At 45.2% G+C, this 22,711-nt stretch overlaps 1 protein-coding gene and 1 pseudogene across 2 annotated transcripts in view; one reads left to right on the forward strand and one right to left on the reverse strand.

Annotated features, from left to right (window-relative positions):
• Positions 1-22,091, reverse strand: part of TMCC3 (transmembrane and coiled-coil domain family 3) — a 71,697-nt gene extending 49,606 nt beyond the window's left edge. Inside the window, exon 1 of one of the 2 annotated variants that reach the window (XM_081822207.1) lies at positions 21,863-22,091. In XM_081822207.1, coding sequence (XP_081678333.1) covers positions 21,863-21,940 — 78 coding nt within the window. In that variant the 5' untranslated portion in view covers positions 21,941-22,091. Of the gene's footprint in view, positions 1-16,906; positions 19,024-21,862 lie in introns of those variants that run through there. The other variant, XM_081822208.1, reaches the window with a different exon arrangement.
• LOC102728887 (splicing factor 3B subunit 4 pseudogene) lies at positions 6,384-7,850 on the forward strand (annotated as a pseudogene).
• Positions 22,092-22,711: the final 620 nt, after the last annotated feature.

Genomic DNA, 22,711 nt, shown 5'->3' on the forward strand with positions numbered 1-22,711 from the left:
AAAAAAAAAAAAACACCAATTAGTATCTCTGAACAAACACTTCTCTATAAGCCAAGGGCAAGGAAGAGATAAATTTTAAAATACGAAAATAAGTGTACACGTCTTCGTAATTAGACTTATTTAAATAACAAATGTAGCCAATGCCTTAACTTGTCATCTGATGTCCTTAAACAATGAACTCTGAAAAGAAAGTCCTGCTATCTGCTGGGAGTGTATAATCTCAAAGATCACACTAGTATCTATGCATGAAATTCTTAATGCATTCTTTTCTTCCCTGTCTCCTTCCATTTCTCTATGCATCCAAACATTTTTTGTGCATTCTGTGCCAAGCACAGAAGATGCAGTCCCTGCCCACTTTCTGGTGGGGGGAGAGACAAGTGACAAGAGTATCAAAGTTCACAACAGACTTGGGCTCAGGTTGGGTGGGGAGAACCCAAGTCAGGTGGGAGAGGAGAACGGGAGTCAGGGAAGACGCTTTCAGTACATTATCTTAGAAGCCTCCAACACCCTTCTAAAGAAAGAATTATGCTTATTTTTACATGAGGAAACTGGCTCAAACTGGTTGGGGAAATGGTCCAAGATGAGCTCACACAGCGTGGAAGAATTTAAAACCCAGGCCTAGCCTCCCCAGGGCACTGGTACCACACTGCCTCCTCCGAGCTCTAAGCACCCTGAAGGAGGGCTTGAAAATGGCCTGCATTTAGAAGATCTGACCGCTTCTCATCACCTCCACTGCTGGCATCCTCATCCAAGGCACTGTCACCATGCCCCACACGTCCCTCGACACCAGCTCACACCCACCTTTAATCCGGGAGCCCAGGCAAACTTGGAAAACATAAACCAGCCTCCCACTACCCCCGGGACCCCGTGTCCTCACTCTGCTCCCGCCACATGGCCCCACTGATGCGCCTCACATACAACAGGCATACCCCTGTCCCAGGGAGTCCCTGCTTACTGTTCCCTCTCCCTGGAATGCAATTCCCCTTACAGAGCTGCATGGCTTACTTCCTCAGGTCCTTCCTCAGTGACACCTCTGGGAAGAGCTTCCCTTGAGTTTCCTATTTACAACTGCTTCTTTTTACTCCCACCCCTTGGGTCTCCCTGGCCCCCTTGCCGTGATTTATGTTTGAACACTGTACTTACCACCATTTAACATACTGTATATTTTACCTATTGGTCTGGTCCATCTACCTTGCCTTACCAGAATATGAGCTTGATGAGGGCGATTTTTGTTTTGGTTCCTGGGATGCCTGGCACATACACAGTAGGTGCTCAATACGTATTTGTTGAATTAGGCTGAAAGCAGAATGGTTATGAGCACGATTCATACCTGGGCTGCTCATGAGTGGGCTCTCGCACATACCACATTCCCAACCTGGTGAAAGGGAGTCATCAGGAGACACCTGCAGTATGGGGTGGGAAGAAGCCAACCCAAGGTTTGCGAGGGACATCATTCTCCAATCCAGTGCCGTGAAAAGGTGCCCGAGTGACGCCTTTTCCGTGCCACAGGCTGTGGGGACACAGGTACCATCAATCTTGATGCTACCGTCCAAGGAAGCCCATTAGGACCAGTGGTCCCAGAGCTATCAATCTCACCCAGAGCTGTCCTGGGTGACAGGGGCTCCTCAGACAAAGAAATTAGGGGAAGTAAAGGGGAACCTACAATTTTGCCTCCTCTCTGAGCGCTAATCAACGACAAGAAAACTCTGCTGGGGTGTTCAAGAAAGTCCTTATGACCCCAGGCTGAGCTCCACCTGTTCACATAAGGGGTATTTTCTTACACTGGCCTGTTGTACCCCAGGTCCACGAAAGCTCACCAGAGCTACTAAAAGAAAACCACAGGGGTTCAAGTCTCCAGGAGTTCTCAGACAGCAAAGGGCGGACTCCAAACTTGCCTACACAGTGGCCGCAGGAGTGAGACAGTCTAAGCATCTCAGCATCTGCTGAGTCTACAGACTGATGGACGGTGAAGAAGCAAGCATGACAGGATCACACAGGAGCAAACAGCAGAAGCTTTCAAAGGATGGCAAATGGAATACTCTCCCCTGGGGAGGAGCCCCTGTCACAGAGTGCGTGTCTGCCAGATTCCAAACTCGTCCTCATTCTAGTCCCTTGTAAAAATCCTGGCCATGTGCATTAGCCCGGGTGGGGGGCAGGAGTGGAAATGGGGTGACACATAGACATAGGAAATCCATAAGCACCTGACTTCATAAAGTTCTATAAGGCACCAGGGTGCCTTTCAGCTCTGAAATTCTATGAAGGAACTAAAGTCATTGCAAGGCTGTTTCTGAGAAGCAAATAAAACCCCGCTGAGAAATGGTACTATAATTTCTTGAGTTTGCATCAGTCTGTTTTCTTCAGTGAGCAAAAAGGTGACTGGTTTCGGTTACAAAGGCAATGTTCCACTATGAAAACCTGCTGGTTGCCATGACAATTAACATCTCTGTTCCTCCCTTTTCTGCAGCATCCTTCTTCCATCTGAGTCAAATCAAAGAAGCTATCTGTGACGCCCATGATTTAGTATTTCCTCTGCACGAGGACAGCATACATACACACATACACAAAATACATACCAAAGGGCTCATCGGAGGCGAACCAAAACCTTCAAAATTGCTACCATCTGTCCTCCTCTGCCAACTGTGTCCTCTAAACAACTATCAGGAACAACAGCAAGGAGGATGGGCCAGAAAGGCTTAACCACTGACACCTACTCCTCCTCAGAGTGGGCTCTGGATCAATTCTTCCCAGAAGGGTCCGTGTGAGGCCAGGGCTCCCTGCAGCACTGTCCTTCTCTGTCTGCAGGCTGTCCTCCCCAGCCTGAGCTCCTCAAGAGCGGTGCACGTCTCACAGACCTCGGGGCCCAGAGTAGCACTGGGCGCGCAAGGCAGCACTGAGGACAATGGCGGGGCTCTGGGATAAGGCAGCCTGCTGCTCCTTATATTTTGCACTGAGTTTGGGCCTAGCTTGCTTCAAATAGGCCCTGTGTGAGAAACAAGCCAGGGCAGAAGTTCTAGATCTACACTCTAGGGTGTGTCGCTTGGGATATCTACGGCGCAGCCCTGCTCCTGGTTTCCATCACTGTGCTCGTGAGCCTTCCCCAGATCCAGGACAAAACAAAGGAGTAAATCAGAAAGTCAGAGCATCGATGTGATTTATCTTCTCAGGATAAAGGTTCTCTCTCATCAGGTAGCTACCTTTCACTGCAAACGTGTTTGTTTAGAGAAGTTATGAAAATGATATAAGGAATTTGAGAAACAAGACAGAGGATCCTAGGGGAAGGAAGGGAAAAATGAAACAAGACGAAACCAGAGAGGGAGACAAACCATAAGAGACTCTTAATCTCAGGAAACAAACTGAGGGTTGCTGGAGTGGAGGGGGGTGGGAGGGATGGGGTGGCTGGTGATGGACACTGGGGAGGGTATGTGCTATGGTGAGCGCTGTGAATTGTGCAAGACTGTTGAATCCCAGACCTGTACCCCTGAAACAAACAATACATTATATGTTAATGAAAAAATTGAAAAAAAGTTATGAAAATACTGAAAAGCCAGAGGAAGGAAAATAAAGCACCCATCAAGTGTCTACACCTGGGGTCTGTGTCACTATCCCTTCAGATGTGGAAGCAGTCTGCCCAGTGGTCAGGGGCGAAGGCTCAGGGACGCAGACCAAGCTGGGGTATGACCCTGCACTGCGGGAAGACGGCGGTAACCTCGGGAAAGCCTTCGTCACAGCACAGGGAGGGCGCGGACTTACACTCGCTCTAGCAATACTCTATCCGTACGTGCCACGTGATAAACCAAAACGAGTTCTCTGTGCCAGCATCTGGTGAACTTTTTCAATCAACATAAAAGCACGAGCCACTGACATGTCAATAAATATACTTCTATAAATTGAAGTTTTTAATTCGGAAACGAGAGCTTACATTAGACCGGTGGTTCTTCATCTTTTTTAAAAGGTCATCTGCCACCACTGAGAACCATTCCAAAGAAAGTACAAATATACAAAAACCACAGACCCTAGGTTAAGACACGGAACACTGGCTCTAATTTCATGCATGTTTTTTAATACTCTGAAGTAATAGAACATTCGAGAAGGAACAGGATTACAAATTAATGTACTTTCTAACTGGAAATTGATGTTCTAAACTGTTCCTAATGCTGTGGTAGTGACATGAGAAAAACAGATAAATTCAGTCACACAAGAAGCATGGGATTTAAGTCATTTTGCATCTCTGTTCATACTCACATACTTCAGTACTCTTAAAAACATACTGATACTACTTATCACTAATTAGGAATAAAGCCCTGACAAAGGCAACATCGGGGAATCTTAAAAGCATTATGCTAAGTGAAAGAAGCCACACTGGAGAAGGCTACACACTATCTGATTCCATCCATAGTGCATTCTGGAAAAGACAAAATCACAAGAACAGAAATCAGACCAATGACTGCTGGGGACAGCACAGTAATGACGAAAAAGGAACAAAAGGGAATTTCCTGGGGTGATGGAAATATTCTGTATCTTATTTGGATGGTGGTTACAAGACTATGTCATCATATAACTGTACACTTATGGGGGGGTTATTGTATGTAAATAATGTCTCAATAAATAAAATATTGACACATCAACTTTTATAGACATGAACAAGAGTAGAATGCTAAATTCTTGACAAGGTGTAAAAAAACTGCCTGCTGGCAAATTCAAAATAACTTTATATTTCCTTTCAGGCAAAATTAAAATGCGCACAAACTTGAAACAAATACTATTTAAACACCTACACAAAATCTAGCATCATTATGAAAATTTCCTGTGACATATATTAAAATGTGGCTTTAACAAATCACTCTTAGAAGTACAAGTACTTGGCAAAGCTACTTAAGAACAGATGGTAAAGGTGAAGATACTTTTTCCTCTGCCCCAGTGATGTCACTTCCAGGCATCTTCCTCAGACAAACTCTCCCACAAGCATACAGACCTCTGACTCAACCTGCCTGTCTACCACTAGGAGAATGGCTATAAACACACGCTGGTTTATTCATATACTGAAATAACATATTGCAATAAAAAATAAAGATGGGAATGAAGTAGGATAGATTTTTAAAACACCATGTTGGGGGGGGGGGGAACCTGGCTGACTCTGTTGGAACAGCATGCAACTCTTGATCTCAGGGTCGTGAGTTCAAGCCCCATGATGGGTGTAAAGATTACTTAAATAAATAAAACTTAAAAATACCCAAACACCTAAAAGCTTGAAGAAATAAAATAAAAACACCATGCTAAATAAATCCGCAAATCACAAAAGAGATGCCATTTATATAAATATTTAATACAAGAAACAGTACTATATATTGCTTATGAGTTCATTCGACGTATAAAAGCAAGCAAAGGAATGAAACCCAACGTCAGGTTATGGAGACCTCTGAGGGCATAGGAAGGGAGAAAGCATCCAGAAAGCTGCATCTGGGGCCATTTATTTCTTAAAAACAAGTGGCAGAAATCTGATGCAAATATGGCAAAATGTTACCACCTGTTAATCTAGGACGTAGGTATATGGGTATCATATTTTTTAAATGTTTTTTCCAGGTCTGACGCATTTAGTAATTAAAAATAAATTTGTCTACTATTTAACCAGAACTATGTGGTTAATGATTTGATATGGGTTTTCCTCATGCTCAGAACATCCTTCCCTCTGCGAATCTGGTTTTACTTTTTTAAATATGGTATAAATTGTGGTTTCTGATGGACCATTTCATTACCTTATAAGCTTGGAATCTGATGTCACTGCATTTACTTGCAGAGAACATTAACTTCAACCTTAATTAAACAATCAAAGCAAGCATAAACTTCAGAAAATTAAAATCCACTGAGAATTTAATAAGCTAGCTGTCCTAGAAAAACATCCAGGCTCATTTCAGGCTATTGTGTAAATAAACTAAGGAGCAATTATTTTTTTTTCTTTTTTAAAGATTTATTCATTTGAGAGGGGGAGGGAGGGTCCAAGGGAGAGAGAATCTCAAGTATACTCCCCACTAAGTGCAGAGTCCAACGACACAGGGCTCCATCTCATGATCCTGAGATCAGACCTGAGTGGAAACCAAGAGTCGGAAGCTGTAACCAACTACGCCACCCAGACACCCCAGGAGCAGTTAAAGAATCATTTACTAACAAAGCAACCGTGATTTCTGAAATGTCCAAAGTATCAGAAAATATAAAATAATCTTTGTATATGGATTTAGTGTCTCTGTCTTTCAGAAGTATATTATTCTTATTTAGCAAATCTGTTACCATTAAAATTACCCCATATGTGCAACAAATTATTTCAAAAAGGAAGGTTGAGAAGGCATGAATGTCTAAAGACAGCCATAAAAACACGAAACTAGGCTGCCTGGAGACGGCGGGAGCTGTTTCGCCATGGCGGCCGGGCCGATCTCCGAGCAGAACCAGGATGCCACTGTCTACGTCGGGGGCCTGGACGAGAAGGTGAGCGAACCACTGCTGTGGGAGCTATTTCTCCAGGCAGGGCCAGTAGTCAACACCCACATGCCAAAGGATAGAGTCACAGGTCAGCACCAAGGCTATGGCTTTGTGGAATTCTTGAGTGAGGAAGATGCTGACTATGCCATTAAGATCATGAACATGATCAAACTCTACGGGAAACCAATACGGGTGAACAAAGCATCAGCTCACAAGAACCTGGACGTGGGGGCCAACATTTTCATTGGCAGTCTAGACCCGGAGACTGATGAGAAGCTGCTTTATGATACTTTCAGCGCCTTTGGGGTCATCTTACAAACCCCGAAGATTATGTGGGGCCCAGACACAGGCAGCTCCAAAGGTTATGCCTTTATTAATTTCGCTTCATTTGATGCTTCCGATGCAGCTACTGAGGCCATGAATGGGCAGTATCTCTGTAACCGCCCTATCACTGTGTCCTGTGCCTTCAAGAAGGACTCCAAGGGTGAGCGCCATGGCTCAGCAGCTGAACGACTTCTGGCAGCCCAGAACCCACTCTCCCAGGCTGACCGCCCTCATCAGCTGTTTGCAGATGCACCCCCTCCACCCTCAGCCCCCAATCCTGTGGTATCAACATTGGGGTCCGGGCTTCCTCCACCAGGCATGCCTCCTCCTCGGTCCTTCCCACCCCCAGTGCCGCCTCCTGGAGCCCTTTCACCTGGGATACCCCCAGCCATGCCCCTACCACCTATACCTCCTGGGGCTGGAGGACATGGCCCCTCACATCCTCAACCATTCCCACCAGGTGGGATGCCCCATCCAGGGATGTCTCAGATGCAGCTGGCCGACCATGGTCCTCATGGCTTAGGACACCCCCATGCTGGGCCCCCAGGCTCTGGGGACAGCCACCACCCAGACCGCCACCCGGAATGCCTCATCCTGGACCTCCTCCAATGGGCATGCCCCCTCGAGGGCCTCCGTTTGGATCTCCCATGGGTCACCCAGGTCCTATGCCTCCACAGGGGATGCGTGGACCTCCTCATGGATACACTGGGCCTCCACGACCCCCACCCTATGGCTACCAGCGGGGGCCCCTCCCTCCACCCTGGCCCACCTCCGGCCTCCAGTTCCCCCTCGTGGCCCACTTCGAGGCCCTCTTCCTCAGTAATTTCTCGTTCTCTTGCTTCCTGTTCTATCTTCCCAATATCTTTTCAATTCCATGGACCAATCAGAGTTGCTGTAGCTCCCTGTGGCTAAGGCACTAATCCCTCTCAGGCCTTTTGTTTTTTTTTCTTAAGTGTAATGTTTTTCACAGGAGGTTTTATTTTTTTTCTATGTTGGTCCTAAGTGTTTTACAAATGCACAGAGAAAATAAAACTAAACTCCTTGTTTAAAAAAAACAAAAACAAAAAAACCCCGCAAAACTGTATCATTCATTTCCCATTTGCCCAAAGAAATAAAAGCACTAAACAATGACTGTTGGAATGGTGGGCTCAGTTTGCAAAACTGTCTCTCAAACATCAACAAGGCTGAAGAGCTCTCATTTTAACTCTAAGTCTTGCTTTAAAAATAAGAGCTTAGGGGCACCCGTCTGGCTCAGTCTGTGGAGCATGCAGCTCTTGATCTCAGGGTGGTGAGTTCAAGCCCCAGACTGGGTGGAGAGGTTACTTAATAAACAAACAAACAGAGATGTTAGTAAGTAAGTAAAAATAAGAGCTTAATTTGAGCCGTATGTAAAAAAACTCTCTTGCCATCAGATCATTTTAAGTGGCCAGACTCCTAGTCAAATTTCTCAGCAGTAGAATTTAATATGCTCCCACTCACCCAAATAGCAGAGCATTTCTGAGGGCTGGAAACAGATAATGATTGGGTATAAGAGCCCTCATGGCTTCCTGGTGGCAGCGGGACAAGAATGAATGAAAGAAGACTCTTGCTTTAATTTTGCTGCCCACTTACCCAACAGATGCAATTCAGTGAGTAGCTCTAAATTGCTCAGTACAGGAGGTAAACTTTATACAACAAATATTACTTGATAACTGCTTAAGTCAGGAGGTTTTTACAAGCACGATGCCTTTCTCAAATGAAATAAATAAAAGCACTGAGCCTGGGTGGCTCAGTCGTTAAGCGTCTGCCTTCGGCTCAGGTCATGGTCCCAGAGTCCTGGGATCGAGCCCCGCATCGGGCTCCCTGCTCCGTGGAAAGCCTGCTTCCCCCTCTCCCACTCCCCCTGATTATGTTCCTGCTCTCGCTGTGTCTCTCTCTGTCAAATAAATAAAATATTTTAAAAAATAAATAAATAAAAGTACATTCATTCCACCTTTAATATGCTCTTGGGTCAGGTTACGAAATGTTAAGTGTTAGTTTCTGGACACAGACAACAGGTTTAACCTCCCTCTGTGTCAAATGCAAAGATTATAAGGTGAGCCGCTCAATCATTAACACAGGTGCACATAACAACCCCTTAGCAAGCCACAGGGGTAACTTAACAAATTAGGATAATCAAGCCAAAGAGAGAAACAGCTTATAACCTACAAATACAAAATCTGGTTGTATTCACTATCCTAACATGAGTGACGAATCCACTTCAATGTCCTAGGACGAAGACAGCACAGGGCACAAAATCTATTTACTGAGTGAGAGGGGGATAAGCTGGAAAGAGGTCTCTGCCCCGCAGAGCACAAAGTTAGGCGATGTAAGTATGTAAGTATGTAAAATACCTGCTCTTCCATCTCCCTAGCTGGGATGGTGGACTACAGGTGATTAAGGCAGCAAAGCCGGATGAGGAAACAACACACATTCTTCATACTGTAACAGCTTCTGCAAACATGTGGAAGGTCAGGTTTCTACACTAAAAAGAACTTGCTGACAGGCAACATCTAGTTCAAAAGAAAGAACTGAAAGCAAAATTTTTAAAAAACAACGAACTTCACCATCTCTTCCCCTCTACCTTTTGGCCTTTCCTTACTGTAAAGAACACTGGAATCGTGCCTATTTGAAAGCTTATAAATGCATGAGCTAGAGTTCTCAAAATGCTCATTCCAAATCCTGGTTTGGGGGAGGGGAGGTGGATATCAATCCAGAATAAATGTACTAAGACTATAACCTTTGATTCAATAGTTTAAAAAAATAGTTTTAAAACCCAGAGAAAAAGTAGAAATTTATAAAAATAAAACTATAAATGTGGACAGCAGTGTATTTTTAAAGGCAGCTAACTGTGCAAAGGGAACCAAATTCTAAATAGGCCAAAGACTGGGGCACCTGGCTGGCTCAGTCAGTAAAGCATGACTCTTGATCTTAGGGTTGTGAGTTCGAGCCCATGCTGGGGGTGGAATTTACTTAAATTTTTAAAAAATGAGCCAAAGATAAAATTTATTAAATCATAAAATGTATTAGAAGAACATGGTGTTTGGGTTTTTAAAAGAATCTCAAAGGTCACTGTAAGAATGACAAATCCTATAAGCCCTGAAATTTTTAAATTTCTTCATGGCAACGTCTGGTTAATATTTATTCAGTGTTTGCTACATGTAAGGAAGGCTCCATGCTCAGCATACACACAACGTATCATTAAAACAGTGTAGTAGGGGGCGCCTGGGTGGCTCAGTCATTAAGCATCTGCCTTCGGCTCAGGTCATGATCCCAGGGTCCTGGGATCGAGCCCCGCACAGGGCTCCCTGCTCAGCGGGAAGCCTGCTTCTCCCTCTCCCACTGCCCCTGCTTGTATGCCTTCTCTCGCTGTGTCTCTGTCTGTCAAATAAATAAAAATCTTAAAACAAAACAAAACAGTGTAGTAGGTAGAATTCTAAGATGGTTCCCAAGATTCCCACCTGCTGGTGTACATACCCTGTATGATACCCTCCCCTCGTGCGCGAGCAAGACTTCTGAATGTGATAGGGTTTCACTCCCATGATTAGGTTATGTTATACAGCAAAAGTGAAAATATTTTGCAGATATAATTAAGGTTCCTAATCGGTTGACTTGGGTTAATCTGCGTGCACCTGGCCTAATCAGATAAACCCTTTAAGAGAGGGTCTAGAAGAAGAGACAAAATGCAACAGAGTTGGGGGCTCTCCTGTTGGCCTTGAAGAAACAACCACATTATAAGAGAGCAAGTGGCAGGGAACAGTGGGCAGCTTCTGAGCTGAGGGGCTCAGTCTTACAGCTGCAACGATCTTAATTCCGTAAACAACCAGTGAGTTTGGAAAAGGACTGCAAGCCTCAGACTAGACTGTAGTCCTGGCTGACACCTTGATTTCAGGCTGATGAAACTCTGAGCAGAGGATGCATACAGCAAACACTGAATAAATACGAACCAGATCCTGCCGCAGGTAAGCTGTACCTGGATCCCCAACCCCATGGAAACCATGAGAGTAGATAAACGGGGGTGTTTCACGTTGCTAATCTATGGCAATTTCTTACATAACAGTAGAAAATACAGTCAGAAATGATGAACTGGAGAAGATGTATGTGCAATACAACTTATTTAATAAGTAAAAAGCTTCTACAAAACAACTTAAAAGATTAATAACCCACTAGACAAATGGCCAGAATATATTAACAGTTCACAACCCAAATGTTTAAGTATGTGAACATATGATTAACCTTTTGTACTAAGTCACATAAGATGTAACCATTGGGAGAATCTGGGGGAGGGATACATGGACATCTCTAAACCATTTTTTGCAACTTTCTGGGGGTCTGTGATTATTTCAAGATAAAAACTTTAAAATATGATTAACCTCATTTGTATCAGGAAAAGTATTAATTAAAATGAGCTACCAGTTTTCACCTATCAGATGGGCAAGAATCAAAAAGTTTTATAATACACTGTGTCAGAAAGATGTGAGATGAGGCATGTTCATATATTGATGGTTATATAAACAGTATCAGTTTATATATATTCACTGCTGCACCCCGCCTCCTAGTGTTGGACAGAGTAGGTATAGTGTTCAATTTGGCAATATCGTAACTTAACATACACACACTCTTAAGGAGCAATTCCGCTTTTAAGAATTTAGCCTACTAACATATTCTTCACATGTGCAAAAAGAAGCATGTCCAAGGGCAGTCACTGAAGTGCCTGTAAAACCAAAAGTCTAGAAGCAATATATGTGTCCTTTAATAAGGTAATAATTAGATAGATTATGGAATACCCATAACCTGGAATCCTGTACAGCAATTTTAAAATAAGGTAGGTTAATCTGCACTGATATGGCTCAAGAGTAGAATATGTCTTCCAGCTTCTCAAGAAAGTGCAATTTTACAACATACCCACATTCCCTCATTCTGTCAGTATTTACAAAGCCCCAACCATGTACCAGGATCCACGTGTAGATAAATGAACACAATCATCCCCCCCATGTGAAAGAATGGAGCAGGTGCCCACAGGCATAGAGGGGAGCCAGGGGAAACCACAAAGAAGGAAGCCAGAGTTTGAGGGCTGAGAATGGGTGAAAGACAAAGGTCAGATGAGAGACTCTGGGTGTCAGGGGAAGAAACTGGGATTCTGTCCTCTGGAAGGATGAAGGATTTAAAGCAAGATATTCACAAGACATCTTGCAAAGCACACATTTACTGTTAAAAAAAAAAAAAAAGGAGTGGTGCAGTTGAAGAAGTTCATAATCTGGAGACCATCTCTGATTTCATTAGAGGTATTTCGAAGTATCTCAACTTGAGTGCTTGTGGTAAGCTGACTCACTCTAGCACACCCCTTCAGCTCATGCCTGAAGACGTGCTAATTCTTATAAAAACATGAGGACTGCATCAAGTCCTCTTCAACCCTGCCATTTTGTGGGATGGATTCAAAGGAGATACTTCAGACACTGTCTTCATCTGGAGAAATACTTATAAGCAGCCTTCTCAAGCATCTGGACATGCTTCACTCTGCCATGTTCCTGACTAGCTCTACACACAACAGTTAAGAACGGAATCAAAGCAGCAAACTATTAAGCTCCATTTCTTCGATCTTCCTTTCAGCCTTCTGTGCTTTTAATGGTTGAAGCTTTCAAGCACTTGCCTGATGCCAATACACAGCCTTACTGAATGGGCCTCAGATTTCCAGATAAATTAAAATCTATGCCAACGAGAGATTCGGTCTCAAATACAGGCCACCTGTTCCAATTAGTGAGATTAAAATAGTACCACTGACTATCTGAAATTGAGTTCCACACCTTCTGGATTATCACAGTATCTTCACAAAGATGGGAAAAAGGGACTACTGGCCCCAACACACAGATGCACACACTGAAGTAAATATGTTGAGGTGCTAAAGCGTAGCTTTCACTAAGGGCATACTTTATTTTTGGACAAGAACTTATCTCAAAATTTCTGTGGAAGGCTGCAGCTCAAGGCACCATTTAATTTCCTTACAACAAGCCTACATACTCATCTTAATTAAATTCAAGTTTACTTCAGAACAACACAGAGCTGAAATTTCTTTTCCACCCACTTTGTCCTTGCCTGAAATTCCCAGAGTCCTTATAATTCCTGACATTGCACTCTTTCGCCTAAGGCCTTCCATGGCCTCAGTTTCTCTCAGGTCATGAGAAGATGGGAGATCTGGCCAAGAACAATTCCCCCTTTTCCCAACCTCTTCCACATATTCCCACCTGGACAAGGCTGCCTTCAAATCACCAGAGTGGAGCTTCTGTTCATCTCCACACACTCAAATTTTCACAATCCATGAAAAAAATACTTCCAAGCATCTTCTAAGTCGTGGTTCTAAAAGAAGTATTTCTAAAAGGATGAGGAGAGATGATACAATACAAACACCCAGTGTTTTCCAAAATGATTCTGAATTTATTTTCAGTGGCATAAAACGAAAGCAGTAACAGGAATCACAGTGAGCCAGTGATTCCCTTGAAAACCACCCGCAAGACCATCCAGGTGACTGGGTGGGAAGAAAAGTCTCTGTTCAGGGCTAGCAGCTCTCTGCTGATGGTCCAACAGAGGCTCATCCTTGTAATCTCGCACTGCAAGCCCTCAGGGGGCACAGGCAATATTAACTGCATGGGAACATTGATACCTTAAAAATAAATTTAATTTTGAAGGAGTGAATGGCTTTGGAAATATTAAGTAAATCACCATACAGGTGGTAAGAAGCTATGTGTAGGTGTGGGAATGACTGAAGTTTGGGGAATTCTGTGGCGGACACAAGTGACTCAACGTCAGAACAACAGCTGCTGCAATGGGTTTCCTCACACCACTTCTCACACTTGTTCCCAGGGCTGCTAAGTGGAGGAGCGGACAATCAAGTCTGACTCCAGAGTCCATACTCTGAACCCTTCGTCGTCTTCAAATCCAGAAGTAAACTAAGAAAGTGAGGCTGGGGATAGAGAGGCAAAGGTGGTGGAGGAACCGTAAGAGGTAAACCACCGGATGTGGTGGGTAAGGGATGGAGGGCGCTGAGGGAGCTTCCCGGACCTCCGATTTGGGAATATGCTGGACAGGGAAAGTATTCCAGGCTCCAGTCAGGGGGGTGGGGGGATCTGAGAGAACGAATGAAGTCTGGCATGTAGACTTTGAGGTGCCTGCGGAACATCTAAGTAGAAATGCCTTTTATTATGTGCTAAAGCCACACTTTACTCCCTGGCTGTGGAAGTTTCCTTCAGGGAGGCACGTCACTGGGGACTGGCACTGACGTGCCAATGGATCCTATCCCTGTCTTCACCCCAGCGCTGGGGCAGATGATTGTTTCTGTGGCGAAGAACCAGATGATGTTTCTGGGGTGTTGCATGAAAATTACATATGCTAAAAACACTTAGTGCTGGAAGATGCCCTCAATGAGAGTCTCACAGGAACAGAAAGCTTTGGGGGCAACAAACACCAGGTTTGAATTCTAAGTTATAATGTGTGTGTGTGTGTGTGTGCATGTGTGTGTGTAATGTACTCCATGACAAACACCAGGTTTGAATTCTAAGTTATAATGTGTGTGTGTGTGTGTGTGCGTGTAATGTACTCCATGACTGATGCATCTGGCTCATGTTTTTTCCCCAATATCTTATCCCAACATGTAGAAGGTAAAGACAGAGATGAACTCATTTTGCAAAACTTTATTTCGGGGAAAAAAACAACAATAAAATCAGAAAAGAGCACCTTTAGTAGTGGCAACAGATCTCCTGCAGCTAAGCAGTCTAATACAGGAAATGTCACACCCTCTTCACCCTAGTCCCACCAAAAATCTCTAAACAAATTAATAATATAATATATTATATTATATTTATATTTATAAATATTTATATAAATATTTATATTATAATTAATATATTATATTAATATAATATAATAATGTAACACTGAATCACTCCAATTTACTTTTTCTCCACCTAGAAAACTCATAAAATGTAAAATCTGTCCATCAATTAATTCTCTACAGCAAATAATTTCAAATTCTCATTCTACTTAAATTTTAAGATATGTATCCTATATAACTTAGCAATTAGCTTGGTATCTAAAAATATTTAAAACCGTTTTCTGTTAAGGAATTCTCATTTAAGATAGAAGCTGGTGGGCGCCTGGGTGGCTCAGTTGGTTGGGCGACTGCCTTCGGCTCAGGTCATGATCCTGGAGTCCCGGGATTGAGTCCCACATCGGGCTCCCTGCTCAGCGGGGAGTCTGCTTCTCCCTCTGACCCTCTTCCCTCTCGTGCTCTCTGTCTCTCATTCTCTCTCTCTCTCTCAAATAAATAAAGTCTTTAAAAAAAAAAGATAGAGGGCGCCTGGGTGGCTCAGTTGGTTAAGCGACTGCCTTCGGCTCAGGTCATGATCCTGGAGTCCCTGGATGGAGTCCCGCATCGGGCTTCCTGCTCGGCAGGGAGTCTGCTTCTCCCTCTGACCCTCCCCTCTCTCCTGTGCTCTCTCTCATTCTCTCTCTCTCAAATAAATAAATAAAATCTTTAAAAAAAAAAAAGATAGAAGCTGGTATAATGGTTATATATTATTAGTTACGTCATTAGTTACCTGTATTAATTACCTCATTTCACTGGTTACAGTCTGCCTAATTGTCACTTTTCTACTTCTACAAATGGAATGTTCTGGAGTTTATGTCTACATTCCCCTTTCAGTTCTAACATGGTTCAAACCTTTGAGTCTACTTTCCAGGACTGTGCCCCACACATTGAGAAGCACATGCCCTCGGTCCAGGGAAGCCGAAGTCCTACCAGGTGATCTGCTGAGGCAGACTGTGACTCGGACTGTCACAGGAAGAACCAGCCTTGTTGTGTCCTTCAACTGTTCATGCTCTAGAGACCAAATACCAGGCTGGAAGATGGTTCTTCACTGATGTTCTTTAATCATGAGCTTATTTAACAGCTTTTAAGACTTCTCCAAACTACTGGCAACAATCTTGTATCACAGGCACTGTAAAAAGTTCATAAATTATCACTCTAAACCATTCTTCATCAAAAGTTCAATGGGTACAGAAGATGATACACAAAGGACCGGCAAAGCGCTGTGTTTCTAAGACTCCCGAACACACAATTTGGCTAGGGACCCTGCAGAAGCTGACCACACCCGTGTTCAAGGCCTCGACAGGTTTACGAAGACCGAGCTGCTCTCCAGTATTCATCTCAGAGGTAGAAGCCAGCAAAGTGGGTAAAATGCAAGGTCTGCAATTAGATCTGGGCTCACCAGATCCTAGCTCGACCATTTCCTAACAGCCACAAGACCTTGGACAAATAAACTGCCCGGGCCTCAACTCCCTCATCTGTAAAAATCAAGCTATAATAGGATATTATGAGGATTAAGGAGACAGTGCATCTGAAGCGCTTAGCATTGCACCTGGGTTATAGTAAGGAATTAGCACAGGTTAGCTGTTAACACTGTTACTGCATTCTTCTTTTCATCTATGCTCTGTCTGCCTCCTTACAGAGGAATAATCATTAAATACACTGTTTTCCTTCAAGCAGCAACCCCCTCCCCCCAATGGAAGCAGTTGGATCATGCATGGATCATATATCCTGATGTTCCTTTTCTAAGGCATGTAAAGTCCTCGTTCTGATTCACAGTACAGTGATTCATGGTTCTCTCCCTTCTCTCTCAACCAGCACCCTCCCCCCCCACTGAAAACATAAAAACACAAAAAAGAAACAGCAGGGCTGAAAGCTGCAGCCTGTCCTAAGTCAAGACATGGGCAATTTCCATCCAGAAAGATCAGGATGATTTCTGACCTTAAGAGCAGCCCTGGAAATTCAGGCCATGGGTCTTACAGTCCAACTTGGTAGCAGCTGTCCTGGTATTCAAGAGCGGATGTGACAGGCGCGTGTGCTGGTGGCGGGGGGCAGTTTGTTCTCCTCTGAAGGGAGAGCCCGTGAGCCTGTAGCAAAGCACAGCTCAAAATACACCCCATCAATCTATCCAACCGGAATTTAACAAAAATCGGACTTGAGACACTCATCATTATTCACCGTGCTTTTAAAGAACTCTTTAGAATAAAACAGATCACTGATTCAAAGTGTACTCACACAGCCCTCCGCTCACCGCTCCACCAGGTCAGGGGCCCCCGGGACAGAGGTCTGTGCCCGCTCACTCTTGTGCCTGCCCAGGAAGTGAGCAGGCGATCGTCAACTTATTACATCACTGCCCAACCATTTCCACTCTGAGAAGGGCTATGACATCCTCTTCTCCCTGACTGCTTTTGGCCATTACTCATCATGTAATTCAAAGTCTATCTCCAAACCACAGAACACTTAATGATGAACTACAGGTAGCCACCATGCCCAGATGTTAGAGACCTCTGTACTTATTACCATTTCCTCCTATAAAATAGGAGGGTATTTCCTGGGGCCACAAGTATAAATAAAATACAATCACCAGATATTAAGCCTCCAGAGAGACCAGGCTGTCTGTTCCATTCATCGTTATATTCCTGATGCCTACAGTGGTCGTGAGCATACAGAAGGTGCTCAGCAAGTATTTGTTGCATGAATGAAACCTCTTGTTCTCAAAGTGCCAGTGTCCACAGTTTATAAACACGTAAGTGACAAATATGTAAACAGTCAATGTGATAAGGAACATATGATGGAAGAGGGACAAAATGCTAAAAATGCCCAAGCAAGTCTATTCTGGTCACAAAATTAGCAGTCTGCCCATTTTCAAGCTTATGACCACTTCTTATATAGTAGCAGCAAAAACAGCTACCATCTATTGAGTTCTTTCTGGGTACATGTTATTTTATAGATGTTACTGCATTTGGTCCTTGTAACACCCCTGGGGTGGAGAAGAGGAAACTAAGACTTCGAATGATTACGGGGTCCGTGGGGGCACTAGTACAAGATCTGTCGTCTGGGGGCTAGCGCATTGAAAGTGGTCCTCTGGGCGGAATACTCTGGTCCTTGCGGGGAGGATCGATTGGGGCTGATGAAATCTGAGAGCAACGAGGAAGCTAGTGCGCCGTTACCAATTCCGGAGGTCAGACGTGGCTAAACTGAGGTGGGAGATGACTGGGGCACACGGGGAGTAAGGTACCAAGTCCCGAGAAAAGTCCAAGAAAGACCCAGCGGAACGGCCGACAGGTGAGAGATGAGGAGGAGGGAAGCACTCAGGATGACTAGCGATTCTGATTAGCAGCGGTACCAATAGAATAAGAAAAAAAGTATTCACCTTACACAGGGATAAAAACATCTAACCTTGAGTGCACAGGACCGCTTTTTGTTTTGGGTTTTTTTTTTAAACAAATGCTCTCTCGAGATCACTCCCAGAAGCAGGGACTATTATCACCTCTGTTACAGACAAGGAACTGGAGGCTCAGGAAGGTTAGACCTTGCCCCAGTGCTCACTCGGCTGGGAAATGTGAAGAGCCAGAATATGATCCAGGTCACCTGATTGGAGAGCCCCAGCTGCTGACCATTATCCACAGGTGGCTGAAGGTGCCATTTTAGAACATTTAAAATTAGAACAGAAATTTAATTCACTAATTAATAAAAACCAGTTAATATATAGGAAGCGGACTGCCTGTATTCTTAAAAAGATGACAGGCTTTAACTATTTAGGGCATGAAAAAAAAAGTAGGATTCGAACTATGCATGCTCTTCCTTTTAAAGTAGGGGATATTATTCTGTGTGTCGAGTTAGGATGCACCATTTCTGAGTTTTACCCTGACAAAGTTTAAAAATATGAATGATCCTGACTTGTCAGCCTAGAGATAATCACAGAATTCATTAGTTATATTACATTTTCACTGAGGGGAGGGAATCTAGGTTAATCCACCTGGCTGTAAAAATAGACTCCTGCAATGTTAAAATAGTACACTGCCTCATTATTATTCTAGTCTCAAAGGCTTAACCAAACTCAGCAAGAGAGATGTATATTTTTCCTGTTATCTCAACAGGTATCAATTTTGAACTTAAAAAATGACCATTCAGTAAGCAAGAATTTGATCTCTTGGAGTCTTAGCCCCTTCCTGGGAGGAAACTGCACAGCACCTCCAGTTCTCACTAGAGTATTTTTAGGTGAGCTAATTTACCACACGAGTCCACAAAAGTGTTCTTTTAAAATCCTATACTAGAGGGGCGCCTGGGTGGCTCAGATGGTTAAGCGACTGCCTTCGGCTCAGGTCATGATCCTGGAGTCCTGGGATCGAGTCCCGCAACGGGCTCCCTGCTCAGCGAGGAGCCTGCTTCTCCCTCTAAAACCCTCCCCCCTCTCGTGTACTCTCTCTCTCTCTCTCATTCTCGCTCTCTCAAATAAATAAATAAATCTTTAAAAAAAAAATCCTATACTAGATGGTTTATTGCCAAAGGGAGGCAACAAACCCCCCTTTGGCAATAAACCACCAAATAACACATCAAGAAATTAAACCCTAATACTGCCTGATGTTCTCCTTCTGCATCACATTCTCTGAGTGTAGGAAAAAGCACGTCTTTATAGCTAGATCTAAGAGTTCCACAAAACAGGAGCTAGAATCATCTGAAGGGAGAAATACTTTCTGCACAGGAAAATTGTTGGTTATTTTCCCTTCATTACAGCAGGCTTACTGCAGCCTTAAGAACAGACTCAAAATTACATCGGCCTCACTTGAGAAAAGTTACAAGTTTACAAAATTTCCTCCAGTTCTATTCCTTGCCATCTGAACAGTAAAATCCTAAAAGCAGACAGTCAAGAAGTTTAAACAAGGATCTCAGCATCATTGCTACAAAACATGTAGTCACTGTCTGCTAAAGTTCTAGCCCTCCTTGGTCTAAGTTTGTCTAGTCCTCACTAGATTTCATTTGTCCAATAAGCTAATTTAGAATAATCAGTACATACAATGTCTAACTCAGGTTTAATACACAGTCTATTTAAAAAATCAGGTGTCTCGGGGCACCTAGGTGGCTCGGTCAGTTAAGCATCCGACTCTTGATTTCAGCTCAGGTCATGATCTCAGGTCATGATCTCAGGGTCGTGAGACCCAGCCCCAGGTCAGGCTCCACGATGGACACGAAGTCTGCTTAAGATGCTCTCTCTCCCTCTCCCCCACCCCACCCCCAAAATCAGGTATTTCCATGCTAATAATACAAGGTAGTACGTGTAACATCATCGGTAGAACTTTAAAGAAAATAAGCAACTCCCTTCACGTAAGGTTGTGGTAGAAAAGGGATATGTAGCAATGGACCATTAGCAGAACCAGCAGAGACAAACTAAATCTACAGTTTCAATTACGTGTTTGCTTTGCCACTTTCCACCTAGGTAGCTGAGGTATGAACTCTATCACTACCATTTCACAGATGATGAAGAGTGAGTTTTGCAAAGTTCCATGAGTCTTGCCAAATCACCTAAATGAGCTCACAATGAGCCACCCATCCTTCAAAGATTACTAATCTTGTTGTTTACACAAAGATTATCACAGTTGTGACAAGAGAAACCAAGCTTCCACATTTTCAAGTCTGAAATTTCTTCTGTCAACTGCAACATTAATAGACTCCTCCAATTACAAATGCATTAGAAAACGATCTTCACCTTTCCTCCTCGTTAACTCTGTGTTAACCAGCAGTCATCCTTCCAACAATTTCTAACTTAGGTAACCAAAGATCTTTCGCCCATGTTTTCTTCCAAATGGCAGTTTATGGTTATTTTCATAACAAACTGTTATGAAACTTTTAAAGAAAATGCAGAACTTATCATGGTGAGCACTCTGAAATGTATATATTTGTGGAATCACTATTCTGCACCCCTGAAACTAAATATAACATTGTATGTCAAGTATACGTCAATAAAAAAATAAAGTGCAAAAAAGAATTCTTCTGGGGAGTAGAGGAGAGTGGAGTGGATGCAGTAACCTCCACCAAATAAGTTTAATCTGTAAAAATTTAAACCATTCTGTTAATTCAGTTAACAGATACTAAAGGAAAAAGAGATAACAGGGACTAGTTACTTCACTTCTGGGATAACTGATTAGTTCTCCGAATTATGATTAAACTCCCAAATCCCGCACTAGGGGCTGAGCTGCATTTGTCGCTCTTGCCACTTTTCCCATCCAGTGGTCTCTGGATCTTGGGGGATGGCAGGCCGGAATCTGCGCAAAACTCTAGCTGTGAACTTTACACCGGGAGGCTGACACTCAAATACTGAGATCTCGAACAAGCGAGTAGTTAGCAAAGAGCACCTCCAGGTAGCTTTGCCAGAACAAGTGCAGGGTGGAGGACGTCCTGTTTCTCAAAGGCACTTCAATCCGCCGAGGGACTGAACAGCCCAGGAAGGCAAAGGGACCCCCGAGCCGGCGGGGGCCTCCGCTGCCGGGAGGGACCGGCGCCCAGGCTGCGGCCTCCGTCTTTATTTTGAAGCACTACAAGGCTCGTCTCTGCTGCTTGCTCTGAAGAGCTATTTTCGCCCATAGCCAAAATCAGCAACAGCAAATTACACTGCAAACAATGGAGAGGACGCCCGCTCGGCACGGCTGGGAACTCCGGGGCTGCCGCGGCGAAGGCTGACTTTCCGCTCGGGCAGAGCCGGGGCAGCCGCCGCGCCAGACCGGGAAGCCCATCCGCCGCCGCCGCCGCCGCCGGCCCGCGCCCGAAACCCCGAGGGCTGCGGAGGCGCGGGCAGCACGCGAGGTCGGGAGGGCGAGCGCGCCGTCCCACCGGGGCCGCGGCTGGCGGGATTCCCTCGCGTCCGGGCACCGCGCGGCGGGCGCTCCCTGGCGGTGGGTGGCGGAGCGCGGGGCCGTCGGGGACCCCGGGCGCCCGGGTCCGGCAGGCGCGCTGGGAACCCAGCGGCGACGGAGGGCGGGGTCCGGCGGGCTGGGCTCGGCTCTGCCCCCGACGCCCCCCACCCCTTCCCCAGCCCCGTCGGCGCGGACCCGTGGCGGGAGGGACCCGGGGAGGGAGAGAGGCAGGCGGCGAGAAGCGGGCAGCGAGAGTTGGCGAACACCGGCGCCAAAGCCCACCCGGCCTCGCCCCTCGGCCCGGCGGCCCCCCCACCGCCGCCCCGCCCGCGCCTCTCACCCGGCTCTTGCAGCGGTGGTGCCGACCCGGGTCGGAGTAGGTCCGGTCCACGGTGAGCGCCGTGTCGCTGCCCGGCATGTCTGCGCTCGCGCCGGCAACTTTCCCGTCTCCCCCGGCCGCCGCGCCGCGAGCCGCCGACCGTGCTCGGGCTCGCCCCGGGGGCCGCGGCCGAGGGGGCGGCGCGGGCCGCTGCAGCTGTTGCCGACACCCGCGCGGCTGCCCTGCGCCGCCGCCGCCGCCGCTGGGGGTGGGGGTGGGGGTGGGGTGGGGGAGGCGGAGCAGGGACGCCAGAGTCTCCTCCCCCTTCCCCTCTCCCCGCCTCCCCATGCCCGCCCGCCGGGGCCCAAGACCCTGCCCCAGGTGCAACTTCTCTTCCTCCCTCGCTGAAACTTGAATCCACACTCTCCCACACTGGCTTCGTTTGCCTCAAAATTTGATTGACATCTACCCTATCTGTGGGCTTATTTGTATGTTTAGGATAAAAGATGGATTTTTGGCAAGATGTTGAGGCTTGCCTTAAATGCTTTCTTTTATGTTATTTTTTTTATTCAACATGCACTTATTGGGCATCTACCATGGGCCACACCCTGGGGCGGGGACCAGAGGTTTTTGGTTTTTTTTTTAAAGCCCATGTTTTTCTTATGATCCCGCTGAGCACAGAGCACATTTCCATTTAAACAAAGGTCTATAAAGGTGTGTATTTTAATTTTGTATATGTGGTTCCTACTTGGAAGTCAATATATATATCTTTTCCTTTTAGTATTCTCTGTTCCCAGTGAATAGTCCCTGCCCACAAGAAATCTGGGGTCTAGGGGCTCCTGGGTGGCTCAGTCGGTTGAGCATGTCCAA

Source organism: Leptonychotes weddellii, chromosome 5 (assembly GCF_054177405.1).
Source record: "Leptonychotes weddellii isolate Sample4059 chromosome 5, ASM5417740v2, whole genome shotgun sequence".
Classification (NCBI taxonomy): domain Eukaryota; kingdom Metazoa; phylum Chordata; class Mammalia; order Carnivora; family Phocidae; genus Leptonychotes; species Leptonychotes weddellii.